This window comes from Harpegnathos saltator, unplaced genomic scaffold (genome assembly GCF_003227715.2).
Source record: "Harpegnathos saltator strain DR-91 unplaced genomic scaffold, Hsal_v8.6 scaffold182, whole genome shotgun sequence".
NCBI classification, from domain to species: domain Eukaryota; kingdom Metazoa; phylum Arthropoda; class Insecta; order Hymenoptera; family Formicidae; genus Harpegnathos; species Harpegnathos saltator.
In genome coordinates, this window is record NW_020229964.1 from 273,417 (window position 1) to 292,517 (window position 19,101).

Below are 19,101 nucleotides of genomic sequence, written 5' to 3' on the forward strand. Positions count from 1 at the left end.
TCGCTGTAATTGAGAAAATTGCGCGATTGTTTAGAGTATCGTTGATGGATGGGGGCGCGGTAAATTTTCTTCTGAATTAGACTCGCTCATTGATTAATCTGTCGAGTTCTGTGTTTGCATATATGCGTCCCACTAATATTACTTGTCATAGACTGAGGAAAGCGATGACTCAGTCATTAATTTTTTTTTTCTCGTTTAAGTAATGCTTATTTTCGATGAAGGAATATTTCTTTCACATACTCAAAAGAAAAATTTATTCTCTCTTGTTTAGAGTATCAAAGTTATTTTATATAGATTTATTTTATATAGAAAAAAATATAGGAATGGGAAAAAAGCGAATCCTGAATTTTTCTTTTAATTTAATATTCCTATGTGTTATTTTAATATTTTCTGTACTTGCTAGGATTCAGAATATATTTTGAGTAAATTTAATGCTTATGATGAACTTATCATAGATTGACGGATATATAAACTTGTTTGAAACAAGTAACATTGACTTGATTGCGGTTTGTATTTTTTTATATGTAGCAAACGTGTCAATGCATCATGAGTTATGTGACGTTGCCCTTTCGTACTGAGTTTCAAAACGGTTCGAAGATTTTTATGAATACACGTACGGAATGTAGCCGATGGTCTAGTGAGAGAACCTGTTTCTTTAAAAAATTCTCAAATATTAGCTTTTCCTACTGCACATCGCTGCGTTCTCGGAATTGTATCCATAAAAAGCTCAGACCGTCTTGAAACTCAGCTCTTGATCCGAAATGGAGAAAATCATTGATAGAACATTATTTCAACAATATATTTAATATCGCATAACACTCACTCTGACATGACTTTAACATTACATCGATATTGTGTTACGAATAATTTCGGTACATCGACGTTCTCAAAGGATCTTCACAGTTATCCTAAGAAATATGTTATTCCGTAATATTTTCGAAACATTTACAAAATGTGGATTGTGAGCGTATATGAGAGAATAAAAATGACAAGATGAAATCGACATACTTCAAGAAATTAATCTGTTTCTTTTGTTTACTGGGAATTTTCCCAGTAAACTCGCTGTCTCGAATTTTCTTCGTTTTCCCGGGACAGCTCAAGCCATTTCAAGAAAGGAACGACCCGCGGCCCAAACGTCCGACTTTTCGCCGTCACCGATGCCGATCAAAAAGCTATGATTCGAAGGGCTATTAACACGTCGCTTCCTCAGTCGCGGTCGGCGAGAGAACATCGGAGCCAGGGGCTCTCTCTTTGTTTCCCGCGCGGCCTCGACGGTCCTCAATTTAGTCCGTCTCCCGGCGCGCATTTATTCCGCCGGTTCTCCTCGCGGCGCCCTTTTTCCGCGCCCGTGAAGGACGCGCCTGGCCGCTTTGCCGCCCCTTGAATTAATCTCCTGCATACGTTAATCCTAATGAATTCCGAAACGCGCGCGCCAATCTCGGCTCGCTCCAGCCCTAGGAGGGCCTCTCGTTGGCCGCGCGCGCGACGACGCCGTCATTTAAAACGCCAACGACGCCCGCCGTTGATTTACGCGCGACGACTTATTAGAAGGCACGCGGGAGCGACGCTTTTATGCGACGCCACGCAGGCGTCGCGCGCGTGCCCGCCGAAAAAAGTCCTCGCCTCGCCGGAGAGAGAGCTCGCGGTGAAGGTGGGCTCACGCGAACAATCGGAATTAATTGATGCCTTAATTAATGCTATGCGACCGGTCGCGTTGGTCGCGAAGTCTGACGCGAAGTGACGACGATCTTGAAGCGTCGCGTACTCTCTGCCGCTTTTTCTTGTCTACGTTTCATACGAGAGGTGGCTTTCTCACAAGATCTGCCTCTCGTTTCTTCTCGGGTCGAGACATTCCCGAGTCGAAATGTTGATCCTACTTTGGACATTACATTCAACGCTGATTTAATACTCCGACGCCTATCTGTTTTTGTTGTATTTAACCCACAGCTTTGCCGGAAAGTCTTCTTAAGACCCCACAAATGGCGGATTGTGCGTTTTTTGCCATTTAGAAGCGCTGAGTAGGACTTTAGGGTCCATATCAATTAAATCCCCATGAATCCTTCCGAATGTACGGATGTTAAGCAGTTTAGGTCGAAAAAGGGGCCAAAATTTCGATTCGGATTTCTAAAATATCTTTTTCAACTCGTCGGGCCACGGACATCGAGGTAGAAGTAAAGACTGTCAGTTTCATGGGATTTAATATGTGCGAAGAGTTTCGCTGTTTAATAATCTCCTTCCGGTAAATCTTGTCTCACATTAGTATAGGTGATAATTGTAAAAATGCAGAAAAATATCTAGTATATTTCACTGTAAGTCTACACACACACACACATACACACAAATTATCGATAGATGCGTACTTTTATATTTTATTTTCCTCTCTCAAGATTTTGTTGATTATATTATTTTGAATATTTACACATTCACGAGTATTACCAATTGGTACCGTAAAATCGGATAACTAATTTTGTTCTTATTCTAACAAAAAAGTAACAACTGCAATATAGTTATTATTGCTAGCACTATATTACTAATACTTATTACAAAAATAATTCTCCCCCCAATTATAATTTTGTCACAATATGCGATTATAATTACAAATCACACACACGCTTTCTTCTCCGTCTAGCGATTTCCGGAATGTCCTGTTTGTATTTTAATTTTTATTCACGCCATTTAATATTTTTCGTTGAAATTATGTCATCCAAGATGTCGCTTTCCGCGAGAGATTGTACGAGAGAGAGAGAGAGAGAGAGAGAGAGAGAGAGAGAGAGAGAGAGAGAGAGAGAGAGAGAGAGAGAGAGACACCCGTCACCGTCGCGGGTCGCGACTCGCACGTAGCTTTTCTTACCCTCGCTCGCGTACTCGACGATGCTGTGCGTCGCTGAATTCACCCCGGATGATTTCGCGGTGGTAGGTATACAGATAGGCAGGCAGGCAGGCAGGCAGGCAGGCAGGGCAGGTAGGCAGAGATAGATAGCGTGAAACGTACACACGCTTATGCGGCAGCATGTCGGCAGGTGCTTAAAAGGGGTAAGTGGTAGTGCGATGAATAGACTAACGGTATGCTACCGGAGAGAAATGGAAGAAACGGGGGGTTGGCTCGGTTGCAAGTGGCGCGAGGGATGCGGAGGGACGGTATATGGCGCTCGGGATGGTTGCATGCATCATGCATATTTACGCTCGCAAACTACTTCTAGCTTCGAGCCGGCGAATGGGGCACGAGAGGCCCCGCGGGAGGGAAAGACAGATCCCCGCGAACTGCCAAGGACGTATTTATGCAAACGCTGATGCGCAGCCCGCGTTATATTCCGGGATTCTCGCAGTAAGCGAATTGATTTTATCTCTCTCGATGCGGCTTACGTTTTTACGCTTGACGCTGTCTCTTTCTCCCTCTCTCTCTCTCTCTCTCTCTCTCTCTCTCTCTCTCTCTCTCTCTCTCTCTCTCTCTCTCTCTCTCTCTCTCTCTCTCTCTTTCTCTCTCCCTTTCTCTCTCGTTATATCGTAGACGACGATTTACGTCACGACTAAATAAATAAAAAGCTGAACGAATAACCGGATAATATAATAAAACTAAAATCAAGGATAATAATAAAATAATTATAGCTCGGGATGATAAACTAAAAGTAATCCGCATACAATTTTCTCGGGATTTTTTCAAGCGCAGCATAAATCCCAATTAGAAAATTCGCAAATCTGTCGCAAAATTGGTTATTCGTTCGCGAGAACAATTTTTGGGGATCCCAGATTTATCCATAGATGAACTAAAAATCTTATTTTTAACAACATAGATTTTCTCTGTTTAACGTTTTTTTTCAGCCAATAACACGTCGGTGCTTTTTACGGTGTCAAACAGGGAATCCCATTCTTGTACCATCTGTTGTACTCAACAGAGCAAAAGATCGCAAGAAATAAATAAAATTCTACTGAGCAAACAAAAAAGAACGTTCTAAGTGAACATTCTACAGCTTTAGAGAACTCGAATTGGATCTCAATTAGATTTCACGAAATTTTCTACACGGGTAAGTGAATAATCGACGACACGACTTCACAGATCATTAGAAAAAAAGAAAAAAAGAAAATGAAAAGGCATTATTCTACCGGAATCGATTTACATCCTCACGATCAGCAGCTCGACGAGAGAACAGACACTCGAAAGTACGCGCGATAACGAAAATGCTCGTTGGACTCGCATCCTCCGTTGAATCCGCGCAACAGGAGTTGCATAACAATCGTAACGAAGCCGTGGACGAGCGAGCGACGGGGCGACCGAGACAACAGCGATAACAGCGGTAACTCGGCAAGCGTCCCGCTTTTCAACTCACTGGAATCATAGAAAGCAGCTGTGTATATCGTGCGCCCGCAGAAAAGTTTCACATTCAATTTGTTCCTCTCGTTTCGCCGTAATCGCTCGTCAATGACTTCCTCCCCCGTCTGCATCTCTGCCTCTCCTCCGCGCGTCCCCAGCATCCTCGAAGTTTCTTCTTCAGCCTCGACCGCCCCCGTCGCCCTCCCCTAGCCCCTTTCCCCCCACGGCCCCTCTGGTCGCCCATCTTCAGCTTTCCAGTGCAACCGCCGCAACCCTCGGCAACGCAACCCCCTTGCGCCCGGCGGGGTCCACTTAAATCGAAGCGTGCACCGGTACACCGGATTGCCGCGGCACGAGGGGGATGTGCCGCGGAATCACCCCCCTTGCGCACAGGGTGCTGTCGTCGGACCAATGGCGACGTCGGAAACTGGTCTCCTCGCCACCGCGTTCCAGCTTCCGCGCACCAATCGCCGGGGACGCTCGACGCCGAGACCCGCGTCGGGGTGAGCATGGCGCGGCCACCCCCAAAATGGCTGCGAAATCGCGCGGGCATTAGGCAGCCCGTTCGAAATAAACGGGCGGATTAATTCGCGAGGGGGTCGCGGCGCGGCACTGCACGGAGGGGTAAGCGAGCGCGCACTACCCCCCTACATTCGCGTGCGTGCTAACTTCTTGGCCGTTCCCCCCTTTCCCCGTGTCTCCACCCCCGCGTGCGTTCGCCTCGCGAGCGTTCGTCGTCGGCGGCAGCGGCGGTGGCGGCGGCGACGACGACGACGACGACAACGACGACGGCGAGGACGACTACAACGATAACGACGACGACGACGACGACGACGGTGGTGGCAGCGAGGACGTCGGCCGAGGACGAAGGCGAGAGGACGGTACCGGGACTCGAGGACGTTTCCGGTCACCCGCGCCATCGGCTGCCATCGGCGACGCAGAGCGACGCGGAGCGTCCGCACGGTAGCATGACAGTCGGGTCTTCCAGTGCAAGTGCATCGACACAGTTGGTACTGCACCGCCGCGGCTGATTGTTGTTACTGTTGTTGGTTGTTACTGTTCTTGTTGTTGCTGCTGTTGTTGTTCGTGCGCCGCTGCAGCGCGGCTGCTAGCTCGATCGGCAGTCACGAGTGTCGTGACTATAGCGCCGTTCCACCCCGTGGACAATGATGCAAGAGCACAAGTCCTTTCTCATCAGGGACCTCCTGGGGGACGTGTTGGCCGACCGGGTGCAAGGTATCTTCAAACACCATGCGAAACAAGTGCGTGACGTTTCAGCGCAGGGGCTGACCGCGTGGCCGACGGTCAGCGACGTCAGCGGAATCGCGCTTCCTGCACAGAGGAAAATGTCATTCTGCCGATGAGAAAGGCGACTTTTGTATAGTCAGGAAAATTAATTTGTTCGCTTTTCCAGCGATTGCCTTCAGCGAACAATATTTTCTCGCGACAGTAATCTCAGGATGTAGTCATCTAGAATTTTAGAAAAAATTCATCATCATTAAATAGAGAATTTACATTCTTTTCGAAAATGTTATAAAACTTATCTGTGCACAGATGGCAAAGTTTTGTTTCAATTTAATATTTTTTAGTTCGTTTTAGTATTTGTGATAGGAATATTGAGGACTTAGGTTTATTTTATGAACTTAAAGTGTACTTGGGGTAAATCTGGTGATTATGATGAATTTGCGGATATAATTTATGAAGCACTTAATGATATAAATTTTATGAAACAAGTAACATATTTAGTTGAATATAGTGTGAAATATATTGTGAAATTTATAGCAGAATACACATTTTTCTGTGTGTGATTTTAGTCAGCCGAACGATCTAGGCAACACGATTTTTGCGGATTTCAACGGATTCCTTCAAATTAATTAAATGAGAAATTCGCAATTACATAAAGGACGCAGATCAGTAGATGAACATTGTCAAGCAAAATTGCCGCGAGAATTTTTCAGCTTTGCCCATCGATTGCGCAGTTCCCTCCCGCGAAAACGGGATTTCGTATTTATTTTTTTTTCTTTGTTTTTTCACCACACGAACATTTTTGGGCGCGTGGCAGGTCGACGGCGTTCTCGTTAGGAAGTGGACCCCGTGGTGCGCTCTTATTATTTAAATCGCCATCATACATAGGGCCACCAGGGGTGACCCCTCCGCAATCCCCTCGGAGGTGGTGCCCCATTAGGGACGGTTCTACAGATGGTTCGAGGTGCCGAAAGATTCGTTAGAGCTCGTTAGGGCCGTGGATTTTCATCGAAGATTATTACCTCCCGCCGCGCCGTCGCGACTTTATTGGCTGATCGTGAGGGGGTACAATGGCTCACACTAATTGAGATGGTTTGCTCTAACCGAGATCGATCACAGTCGCTCGAGTCGTTGGCTAGTTTATTGTTTCGGTAATGGATTTTGCCCGACCGGCTGATCGCACTCGCTTATTAGATCAGTCGGCGAATAGCTGTGATTGTTAGCATAAAAGAGAAATGTATTTTGGGATCTGCTTTCGTATATTCTTAAGTCGTGCCCAATTCTCCCTGTTATAGGGAACCAAGTTAATAATAACCAAGTTAATAATAAACACAAAAGTAATAGTATTAGAGCAATAATAAGTAACATTTTTCGTACAAGCAATAATAAGTAACATTTTTCGTACAACGGATTTTGTTTTTCACAAAATAATGTGGAAGTTTACAGCGATATCTTGTAATGTAAGCTAATAAAAATTTAAATGAAATTTTTTTCGTTTAAATTTATTAGCGTTCGTAGTGGCATTACTTTATTTCATATATTTTTATTAATTACTTTGATCAAAGAACAATTTTGGAGCAAAGAAATCTCTTTTTTTTCGTGGTATTCAATATCTTAATATTTTTATTTTATACATCGATATATGCACGATTGAACTTAATCCTTTGAGCGCCGGGTTTTTATTTTGGAAAATTAGCATTTTATTTTATTAGAAGAATATCAGATAAATGAAAATGATACTTTAAAAGTTTAATTTGGAAAGTTGTTTTAACAGAAGAAAAATTACAAAATTTATTATAGTAAATAAAAAAGAAATAATAAGAAAATGAATGATTGTTTCTCAAAGTAAGTGAATTGTCATCAAATAACTTCGAAAACATTCTATATAATATTATAATATGACATACTTGAAGAGAATTCGATCAAGGGGTATCTTTATTTTTAAAGATATGTGCCGTACTTTTTCAAGAATAAAGAGAGATTAATCATGTATCAGTACTTGCATCACGTACATAACGTGCATAACAAATAAAAAGGAAAACAATTTACCGAGATTCTGACGACGGTGAGACATCGAAAATACATTAAACGTCAGAGAAGTCATTGTCCCATTACCGCAGAAGACTCGGAAGACGACTCGGCCGTACACTCGGATTCCGAGGACACCATTGATCCTGGCAGTAGTCCTTGCACGCGTCTAGGAAGCCCCCCCCCGGCGCTTTCGCCGTCGCCCAGTCCTGCGACCACGTCCGGAAAGTCCTGCGGTGTGAGCAGCAGCGCACCGCCAACCGGCAGAAAACCGCGAAGACGACGTACCGCCTTCACTCATGCCCAACTGGCTTACCTCGAGAGGAAATTTCGTTGCCAGAAATATCTGAGCGTGGCAGATCGCAGCGACGTCGCCGACGCTTTGTCGCTCTCGGAGACCCAGGTGAAGACTTGGTACCAAAACAGAAGGTAAATGAGAGATTTCACTGACTTTCTGAGACGGCGTAAAGGTGACGATTTGTCTTTGGGATTCGAATTCTTATCAGTTCTTCTTCTCAACCGAGAGAAGTTTATTTAATGTCATTTATTCTCAAGATAGAAATTCATTCACTTCACGACAATACCACTTTCATCACTTTCGGTATTTAACCGGCGCGACAAAATATTTACAATAAAAGTTATTTATTATTTAATATATGTTATATTCTGAATATATTATTAATGAATAGGAAGTTGGTTTATCGTTGATCAGAACAAAACGCGATGTCGGGGTAAATTCGAAATAGGACTTTATAAATATTAACGCTACAACTATTAAAGATGAGAAATTGCTTGAATTTTTATATAACGATGCATTGTATTTTTAACAAACCTACAAATGAAAGTAAAAGAAAATTCATTTAACATAATTTGTAGCATGAATAAGTCCTACTGAGGCAAATAGAACCGTTATCCACAAACAGTGACGGACCCTTATGGAATCTTACGGATCTCCCAGATATGAATGGTAGGGCGCTCAATGTGTCAATATGAATAAAACATGTTATGAAGAAAATCGTAAACGCGATCTCTCGCAATAGCTTGGATAAGCTTCTTTTTTATTTATCCCCTTACACGCTAGATTAAAAAGAAAATTGTTGGAATTGCCGAGAGAATTTACTCGAATCTATAATATTATATCCTATAATAAATATTTGACTATATAATGAATGCATCGTAGGCTGAGTGATACCTGCACACACAGGAAGTCGAGTAATATCCTCAAGTGTGTTGATACTTGGCTAACAATGTTCAATATTGATCGACGAAAATTTTGATTGACTGAACTGACCAGAATCAACGTCGAATAAATCGTGATTACTTTGATTTCATGGACTATATACACCAATTAACAATTAATTTCACCAATCGATTAAATTACTCGACTAAATTAGTCAGCTCAAATGTTTCAATCGATCGATACCTGTGACAACAGATAGAATATATCCGAGAGAATATACCCAGATTATACTGATTATACCGATGGATAAAGCGCAACACCACATTACGCACGCTAGTGCAGCTAGTGTGTCACGGTTCCTCAAAGGGCGACCGCTTAAAGAGTTAACTGCTTCGAAAATCCTAACAGTGGATACATGATGGCGGAACGGTGAATTTGCAGGACGAAATGGAAACGGCAGAACCAACTGCGACTGGAACAGCTGCGCCATCAGGCCACCGTCGAGAAGGAGCTCCTGGTGCACGGTCTTCACCACGGCAGTATAGATGCTTATTGTTCGCCCTACAACGCACAAACGCAGACCAGTCATCCTCCGCCGCCGCCGCCGCCGCCAGCACCATCCACCGCCTCGACGGCGGCGTTTCTCTCCACGGCGGCCGCGCTCTTCCGAAATGTCACCTATGTACACGGCTGCCAGCTTTAACCCGCAGGATCTCGAGGATCTCGAGACGACTTCTGGAACAGCGCAACGGAAGAGAGACTCGGACGGACCATTCGTGTCGTGAGTGTCAGTATACCTTGAAGTGTCGCCGCGGAGTTATGTATTTCCGGTCATTTCGGAACCCGCAAAATCTCATTAGTGAATTAGTTTGAGGGATTTTTCTCTTCGCGATCGACAGAATTGTTTTGTGTAATGAGTGTCGCGTAATGAGTAACACGGAAAGAATGTTACAGCCCTTCTCCCTTCCCGAGGTTCTTTTCAAAATACTTTATCGTGTTTTCTGATAGCGTGGGAATAATTATCGCAGGATAATAAATTAACCCCTCGCGTCTCTCCCAGATCTTGCTTTGCTTTCGCGGATCAAATGTGCACGCTGGTGGTGGCTCAAATCTGATTTTATTCTATTGTTTCATAGTAACGGGGAAAATCTCTAAAAAATTCTGCGGGATTGTGCAAAGTTCTGCGAAGTGCATTTAATAGTTTGGCAAACTTGCTTTTTAAATATCCTTTCAAACGCCAGATTTTTCCCGAATTCTTTTCCTGCATCCATATGGCGCTTCTAACCCGTCCATCGTCGCAATATGCAAGAAGGAAAGTCGCGATACTTTTATCTCGATAAATTTCAGAACGTATTCAATATTCAATAGGAAAATTATCTTTCAAAAATTATATTCAAAAATATTATTAGGAAGCTACTTTTTCTATCGGATGCTGAATGCAATTTGAAATTCATCCAATTGCAATGTGCACTTTCGTTCTTTCTAAATGTAGACTTGAGTAGATGTGCATATGTTCTACAAACCCGCCAGGTAAATATCAACGCAAGGGGTTAAAGCGGATTATCACACGGAAGAAAACAATTTTATTAGTGTAACAAAATTTCCCGTTGCCTGGAAGGAACAAGGACCAAATGAAAATCTCGGTTGTAGGGACAGAAAGATTTTCTTACGACGAGTCTTTGATCAGCTCGAAGGATGTCGATCATTTCGATTGAATTTCAATACAACTGAATGTTCGGACGAGTTTTTTTGCTCGTGACAATAGAGATATTTCATCTTTCTCGTCACCGAACTCTCTCTCTCTCGTCTGGTCCCTGTTCAGTTACACGAACTGAGATCTCTCCTGTGCACTGAAAGTTATCTTGCTAAGGATTTGTATATTTTTCAACAATATACACTTTGATTCCCGAAATATAAATAACACGTACGAAATGGAGAGATAATAAATTAAAGCGGAATGCCGACACATGTTTCTCGGTTTGCTGGATTCCGCGGTAATTTCTGTCCAATTTTTTCTCTCCGCGTAACGAACAACGCGCAAGAACTGTCCCTGTGTGCACACTGGACTTTCCGTTCCCGTTACTCAAGTGGTTGTATCTTAGAAACGCGCGTTACGTTTAAAATTTGTGTATTGCTCGTACATTTGAAAGTGATCCGGGACGATTGAAATTATAACCGATACCACATCGATCATACTTCCACGCGTCGTTGAATTCCACGATGCCGAAGACGCTGTAGACATTTTCTCCTGCGCACTGTGCTCGGAAAGTTCTAAGTCGAAGATCGTTTCTCTCAACGTTTTCTCTTGGTATGTGAGGCATTAATCGAGAGAGGAGATTCGATAAACATGTAAATATGTAATTACGAAGCCAAGTCGGTCGGTCGTGGCCGATTGTCTTTCGAGAGCTGAACGACGAAAGCTTTGTGGAAACTCGCATCTTTAATTTACAGGCGATTGCACCACCTACAATCCACGTCATCGCAATGTACAGGAATAAAGATTGCAATTAAGGCTCCCGTGTATTCGAATGTTTATCTATTTGGATATACGAAGTCGATTCCGATTCGAAAACGCATAAAATTGTATTATTTGGATAATTCGGATCCGTAATCGAATTTGGACCCGAATTTGGATTCAAAATAAATAAATAGAAAAAGCAAATACAAAAAATAAATTTTCAGTATTGAATAAAGAAACGAATCAGATTAAATATAAAAAATTGACAAATTTGACGACAAAATTGTCGGAAATAATTATTCAAATACATAAATACGTTAATATATTCACGTTAAACTGTAACAGTTGAAAAATATTGGTTTATGAATTGTCAAATTTTTGGAAAGGGAAATTGTTGCGAACGTTTGTTTGCCGATTCCGCTGTGAAATAGATCCAAGTAGATTCGAATTCATATAAATATTGAAGTCCTAATTGCAATACTTTTACCGTGATAAATTTCAGAACGCAGCCAAAGTATTCAACAGGAAAATTTATCTTTCGAGAAATCAACAGGAAAACGACTTTTCTTCATCGAATACTAGAAGCGTTCTGAAATTCATCGAGGGAAAAGTGCCGCGACCTCTCTGTCCTTCATTGACCGTATGACCATGTAAGCTTCATTCGCGTCTCATCATGCAGACGTAAAGTTGCCGAGTCCCGTTCGAGAAAATAAGCGAAAAACGGAGGTCAGCAAGCTTTTTTTGTAACAACAGAAAGAAATCGTGCTGCGACTTCGTAATATAAATCGACTATTCGACACTAGAAGCACGCGCCCGATAGACGACGAGCGAATTGTGCGACTTAGCGATTGAACAGATTGAACTCTAGTAGCTACTTCAGTAATCTTAGATTGACTATTAATAATAATAATAACAACAGCAAGTACCCGCATGTGCGACGCGCTCGAGCACGCGTAAATGAGCGCATCCGAACATTACGCGCTCCTCCCTCCTTCCCCCCGCGCAAACTCTCGTTCTCCTCGATTCAGTTGGCTGTCGGTGTTCGCCGTCAACGATCCGTCGAGCATCTTTTATGAAATATAGAAGAGGTTATTGTAGATAAATAGATTATTATCGATACAGAGACACACAGGCACGAATGTATGATATTTCACCCGATTCACGCTCCTTTCCTGCCGCGCTTTCGCGTCGATTGAATCGATTGAAGTCGATCCGGACGATCTCGTGAGCGCAAAGAGATAGAAAGAGAGAGAGAGAGAGAGAGAGAGAGAGAGAGAGGAGAAAGAGAGAGGGGGAGGAGAGATAGTTATCTCTCGTTGTTATTTTACATCTTTTCTCGATATACTTTTTGTAATTGGGAAGTGGAGCGCACACGTGGCGATAGGCACGTGGCCAAGCACGAGTAATTGTTTGAAACCGATACAAGTCGAGTGGCGGCGGCGGCGGCGGCGACGACGACGATCCTCGCTGCGGGCTGGAATTGGCGGACGTGGCGGATCTAATTGCACGGAAATGATGAGAGAATGCGTGGCAACTGTCGCGGCGATTATCGCGATGATTTCTGCCGCAGTTGTGGCTGCTCGCGCTAATTGGGTCGAGAAAGAGAGAGGAAGAGAGTGTGTGTACGATTGAATGATTTATTCGCCGGATGACTGTGCATACGGTTGTATCTCGTTTCGAGGTGATTTATATAGAAAAGATCACACGTCTCGGATTTCTTTGATTTCCATACATGTTATAGAAGGAGGAGTTCTAATTAATCCTTATACTTTGCGACTAAATGTGCCGGTCGCTTGTAGAATGAGGGAGTCGCATATCACTTCAAAGTCTCGCGATTTGACGTTGAATTATATTGAAAATGAGCTCTTCTTCGCTTCATCCTCCAAACATATCATATGCTATTTTCTTTCTTTACTTACACTTTTCTTCATTTGCGCTGGCCTCTCCAGGATTTCAGCTCACAAACGACGTGTGAAATATTTGAATCTTTTTTCTTTTAAACTGACGAGTCTGGATCTTTCAAATTGACGAGAGTCCATCATATACTAATAATCATATACTAATCAATATATTAAAACAACAGACTATGAAACAATTAAAACATACTTCTGTGCAAAGTTTGAACTTGAGCAACTTATTATTAAAATATTTGTTTATAAATCTCGCTACCTGCATCAGAATTTTATAACATGAACTTGAAATCAAAGAAACCCGAGAGAATTTGCCAATTTTCTTCGATTACTTTTCGATCGATTAATAATCTCTCTAATTGATTAATAATTAAAAATTCAGGTTTTTCGAAATATAGTTGAGTGCAGAATGGTGAAAGATTTTATCTCGGTATGATAAGTTCTTTCCGCATACGAGCAGACGTGCGTGACGCAGTCGGGTTAGACATTCCGCGTAATTATCGTAATTATCTTTGGCACATTAAATGTCGCGTTGCGTTACTCACGAACGAATGACGCTGACAGTTCGAGCTCGGTGCCAAGTCTTGCATAATATATATATGTGTTATGTCAGAGGGTCCAACGTATTATAAATGATAAAATAATTAACACAGAACGACATTTAGAGCTGAAAATGACGACGATTGATGGAAAAGGTCGCATGGCCCCGGAGAAAACCCTAGTGGAATCATGTGACGCGTTGACATGAAAAATAGCGTCATTTATAAGTGATATTACATAAAAGAAGGTAATGGTCTTTCTCTTTCGCACGAGGGCTCGCGGAAATCATCTCTCACGATTTCGTCGCCGCTCTATTTTGTTCCTTCCCTTCGGCTCTTCCCCCCCCCCCGGCACGACCGGAGGGAGGAGGAAACGAGAAAATGGGGAAGATGCTTCCAAGTGTATGCAGAGTGAAATAAACCTCGGCTCTCTCTCTCTCTCTCTCTCTCTCTCTCTCTCTCTCTCTCTCTCCTCGATTCATCCCTTCTTCTCTCCCTCCCTTCACATGCCCGGATATGTAAGAAGGACGACTTCGCATCCCCGAACGTGAAATCGCGTGAACGAAGGAAAAAGTCTTACGCCTCCCCCCTCCTTCCTTCCCTCCCGTTCTGCCCTTGCCTCGCGGTCTTTCGTCATTCACGTTCAACGTGCCGTGCCTCTTTTTCTCCCCCGAAAGAAGAAGAAACGGGTATGCCTCACGCATAATTACTTTGGCATAATGAACCGCGCGCCGGCAGCGTCCTTCCTCTTGGACAACCGGTGAGTCTCGTGAGACTCGCATTTAATAACTCTCTCGTTACCTGATATTATGGCAGAAAGTAGAATTCAACTTTCGTGTAAGCGCGTGCGGAGATAAGGGGCTGCGAAATCTGACAAATCTTGCGGTTATTTCGATCGCGACCACGTGTTAATTTTTACTGAAAATTTCTACGAAATCAAAATCTCACTTCAATTAATTCGCTTTATTCAATTAATTCAGTCACTTTTTTTAATCCTTTGCAGTCCTACACCGATGTAGTCCTCCTATCTGCAGACATCGTCTTTCGTTCCGGTCGAATTTATAAATCACTCTTTTACTCGCATTTATAATATACTTAGCATAGATGTATCATTGTAAATGTGTCGTTACATTAATTGAAAAGTGAAATAATGAGGTGAAAATAAAATGAAGAAATCTAAACGATATCCTCGCGAAGTAAACGCACGTAATTACTACGAATCGATTGAGAAGAAAAAGTGATTGAGAGAGAAAGAGAGAGAGAGAGAGAGAGAGAGAGAGAGAGAGACAGAGAACAAATAAAATTGGGAAAGAAAGACAAAAAAAATTGACGAATTAACCTTTTGCGATTTGAATTCGCAAAGGATTCGTTAGTTTGATCATCACTTTTTATATCCATCAATAATTCTAGTTTCATTAATCGTATCATTAAATCGAGTCGCTTCAATTATATATAATTTATTATCATGTATAATTCTTGTTGTTATGTATAATTTATATATAATTGTATAATTCTATATAATTGTGTTTGACATATTTGCAAATGCGAAAATTATCGCCACAGACGAATTTGCATTGCGTTCTTTGCAAACAATTGCAGATCGTCCACGATTTAACGCGCCCACATACCGATCTTCGCTCTCTCTCTCTCTCTCTCTCTCTCTCTCTCTCTCTCTCTCTCCCCCCCCTCTCTCTCTCTCTTTCTCTCTCTCTCTCTCTTCTCTTTGGCTCGATTATTTCGCGTTCGATATGCGATTATCTCTGCGGAGAAGCGAGGAGAGGAGAGCGAACCACAGTCGGGGATTCCGAGCGGGATACGTGAGACAAGTGGCGTCGCATGCGTCCCGTGCCACGTGCGCATTGTGCCACGACGAATAATCGCACACGCGTGTGCGTACGTGCGTAAGAGCGGTGTTGGCACTTGGGCACGCGCTTCTTCGGTTCCCTCTTCGGGGTTTTCGGGGCCTCCTTCGGTGTCTCTCCGTTGTGCGCGGCATCGTTAAACACTTGACGGGAGAGCAGCTCCTGCGTGCGCTTAGGAAAAATTCTTCGGTCCTTTTTTTCACACGAGCCGACCCGAGGAGCGGCCACTCTCTCTCTCTCTCTCTCTCTCTCTCTCTCTCTCTCTGCGCGTTTGCGAGCAAAAAATTGCACCCGCCGATGACAACCTGTCTGCGGACCTTTTGATCCTTTACACCGTGCACGAGAATGGGATGCTAATATTCAATAGTCAATTTTGTCAATTCTTTTTGGCAATTTTTGTCAATTTTTTTGTGTCAGTCATGAGTATGACAATTAAAAAAGAGCAGCTTGGTTCCGATTTTCACAACATCGAAACAAACAATCGAAAGAGAATTTCTTCATAATCACTAAAAATTATTCTCTTACTAGTAGGCGGTAGCCCTAAATAAAAACTGTCAATGAGACATGTGATTGAATTTGCTGAGAAAAAATTCAAGAAAATGGAAACCTATGGAATTCTAATCTTTCCTGTTACAACTTTATTTTCTCGTTGAAAGCGGTCTAATAATGTAATTCTTGAGAGAAATTTTAGTTCCTCTGACGGTATGAGATATAAAAATAAAGAATTAAAAATTAAAAATATCTTGCGTTGTTTTATTTATTCATATCTCATACTATTAATGCACAAAACCTCAGATACAGTTTATGCTTCTTTTCTAAGGTAGAGCTAAACAATTTTTTTATCGTCATTTTCTGTCCCAATACAAACATGGATGGGGAAAACTAAAATTCAGGGAGGATAAAAATTACAATGCGAGATTTATTGAACAGCGAAAAGCGAAAAGCGTTCAAGAGAAGTGAGCATGTAGTCGTTTCTGATGCATCGGGTGAAAAGAGAACGACGTGAAATAATCATTAGAGAAAATGTACCGGACACACCGTTTCTCCCACCCCCCCCCTCTCTCTCTCTCTCTCTCTCTCTCTCTCTCTTCTCTCTCTCTCTCTCTCTCTCTCTCTCTCTCTCTCTCTCTCTCTCTCTCTCTCTCTCTCTCTCTGTTTCCTCCCTCACGAAAGGCAAAAGCCAGAAGTAAAAGGGGTCGGCGGCCTCGGGGGTGTAAAGAGAAGGGCGAGAAGGGCGGCGGCAGCGGGCGTCCGGAGGTAGATAGATAGGAGGTAGTGGGAGAGAGAGAGGAGAAGGGAGGGGGGAGGGAGAACGGCAGGACCGAGTGTAACGAAGCTCCGGCTTTTTAATTGGAATATATTCAGAAAGCGGTACGCCTTTTCATCGCGAACCGAGCCGACCCGGCGCGATGCGCCGTGAATGCGACCCGAATCAAGCGCGGAATCAGCTTCGACGGCGGGGAAAGGGCGGGGAGGAGGCGGCTGTTCGCGGATATCGCTCGCGAGATCCGCGCGGGAGACGCGTCCTTTTTCCTTCCCTTTTCGCATCTCGTCGCATTCACAGACGGCTCAACGGCGCGTCTCAACGACGCTGGAAACACGCTAAATGGGAGCATCACGCGGGGAGGAGGGGGGCGTTTTTTAGCTTGCTCGCTTAAATAGACGTCGCTGTCTCGCGGATGCGTTGCAATCGCTCGCGGATTCCCGCGCGGTCGCTCATGAATGCGGCCCGACTAATGACCCGCGCGGCTTCTCGCCGCGTATGCCATCGATCGCTTCTATGTAAGTACAAACACGAGCCGTGCGAAGAATTCGCGCGGGAACTATCTACGAACATCTACGAATGACACATTGAGATTCTCTCCCTCTCTCACCCTCTTTTCTTTCTCTTCTTTCTCTCTTTCTGGCTCTTCCTTCCCTTCCCCTCTTCTCACACTCTCTAAATTCCTTGAGATGAACTTAAGAAATTCGGAAAATGGAGTATATACCAAGTAACTTCTTGAATATCTTCACTCGGCATTGAAGAGTGAATTTAGTGTATATATGGAGTTTTAAAACAGTACTTTTTCCTTAGAGACATTTTGGAACAGAGCTGATAGTCCAACGAAATAACTTATTCGTTTCGATTAATTCGCAAAAGTCAAGCTCTCTTATTTGGACCATCTCGGTCGTGTTTCGACTGCATCTAACAGAAATTTTTAAATCGTTTTGAAATTTTGTAAGCTCCACTGTCGAGATAAAGAACATATTCCCTCTAATCGATTGAAGCACTCGTTTAAACGATAAAGTCCCAGAATCTACCTGTAAGGAAGCGAATTGTTCTCGAATATTGAGACGCTATTACGTACAGTCATTTGTAAAAGACAGCGTCTGCTTCTTCGGGAAGCAGTGCAGCCTACGGCGAATACGGTTTAATGGGCTGTTTGCTTGCAAATTGCGCTACCGCTAAAGGGCAGCAAACAATTCACAACTCGTTTTAACTTCCACGTTTCAATCCCAAGAGGGAGCGGCTTCTTCTTGCACGGGCGTCGCATTTGCATAATTGTCTCTTATGCTCTGTTTTCTCGACGAGCAATTTTTTCCTCACTGCTCACGGACCGATTTCTTTCGTAAATTTGCCACTTTTCTAGTCAGCGCTTGTGTCAGCGGATTGAAGTTTCGAAGGAACGAAATTTTTTATCGACTCTTGTCACTCGCGACAAATAATTATAAAATATTTCTGGGTTATGCGGTCTATGTTACAGAAAAGATTAACATTTTTATTAATTTTCTATACGGATGCAATATAAAATAAATGCTCGGTGTAATAATACAAAAAGTAAAAGCTCTTGGAACGTGTAAAAACGCTGTCATTTATGTCAGAAATAGAAATATATAGATTGTTAAAGGATGCTATATTCCTGTTGTGATACCAAAATTCATGCTCTCGTAAATATTCATCAATCAACAAAAAAAAAACTGCCCCGGGTGAGGATCGAACTCACGACCTTAAGATTATGAGACTTACGCGCTGCCTACTGCGCTACCGAGGCGGAGATGGGAGTGGAGGTGTAATTATATCTCTTGAAGTCCAAATATGTTCAAATAACATTCAAATATAATTCATAAAATTTAAATTTATGTAAATTTTTTAATCATCTTCATTAATGACATCTAAAATGTACAATATATATATATATATCATTCTTAGTCGTACTCATAACAGATTAACTTTCATTTCATGCTAAAAAAGAAATTAGATAAAAAGAATTGAATCTCAAAATTATATAAATTTTACTAAATAATAACAAAATATCGTACTCTTAAAGTTCTTTTCGTTTTTTTATTACTAAACTAATTGCGTTACGTTGCACTAATTCTCTTTTTCTCTTTTTTTCCAATTAGTTTCAGTTGTTTCTTCTGTATATTTATTTTCTTTTTTGTGTTCCAAAAATGTACACTAATTCAGAAATAAAAAGACCTCTAATTGATTCGAATCTCGGCGCTGAATGACTTTTTGTTAGTTTCTAAATTTCTACTCGAGACTGTGTTCCAATATTCACTGCCAGCACTGAAAATCTATAATATACG

At 42.5% G+C, this 19,101-nt stretch overlaps 1 protein-coding gene and 1 non-coding gene across 2 annotated transcripts; one reads left to right on the forward strand and one right to left on the reverse strand.

The window, feature by feature from the left end:
• Nucleotides 1-5,120: 5,120 nt before the first annotated feature.
• Nucleotides 5,121-11,417, forward strand: LOC105186344 (barH-like 2 homeobox protein). Its single transcript, XM_011146461.3, has 3 exons — nucleotides 5,121-5,545; nucleotides 7,675-8,011; nucleotides 9,204-11,417. Exons 1-3 carry the CDS (start codon nucleotides 5,476-5,478, stop codon nucleotides 9,463-9,465), a joined length of 669 nt encoding a protein of 222 aa, XP_011144763.1. The 5' UTR covers nucleotides 5,121-5,475; the 3' UTR covers nucleotides 9,466-11,417.
• A 7,073-nt stretch (nucleotides 11,418-18,490) lies between these two features.
• Nucleotides 18,491-18,563, reverse strand: TRNAM-CAU (transfer RNA methionine (anticodon CAU)). Its single transcript has one exon. It is a non-coding gene; the product is annotated as a tRNA-Met (tRNA).
• Nucleotides 18,564-19,101: the final 538 nt, after the last annotated feature.

What these genes read in the sequence shown, in the direction of transcription:
- LOC105186344 (XM_011146461.3), top strand. Translation starts at nt 5,476, where the DNA reads ATGATGCAAGAGCACAAGTCCTTTCTCATCAGGGACCTCCTGGGGGAC. An exon ending in GTTGGCCGACCGGGTGCAAG is followed by an intron (nt 5,546 to 7,674) that starts GTATCTTCAAAC and finishes CCATTACCGCAG; the next exon opens with AAGACTCGGAAGACGACTCG. An exon ending in ACTTGGTACCAAAACAGAAG is followed by an intron (nt 8,012 to 9,203) that starts GTAAATGAGAGA and finishes GTGAATTTGCAG; the next exon opens with GACGAAATGGAAACGGCAGA.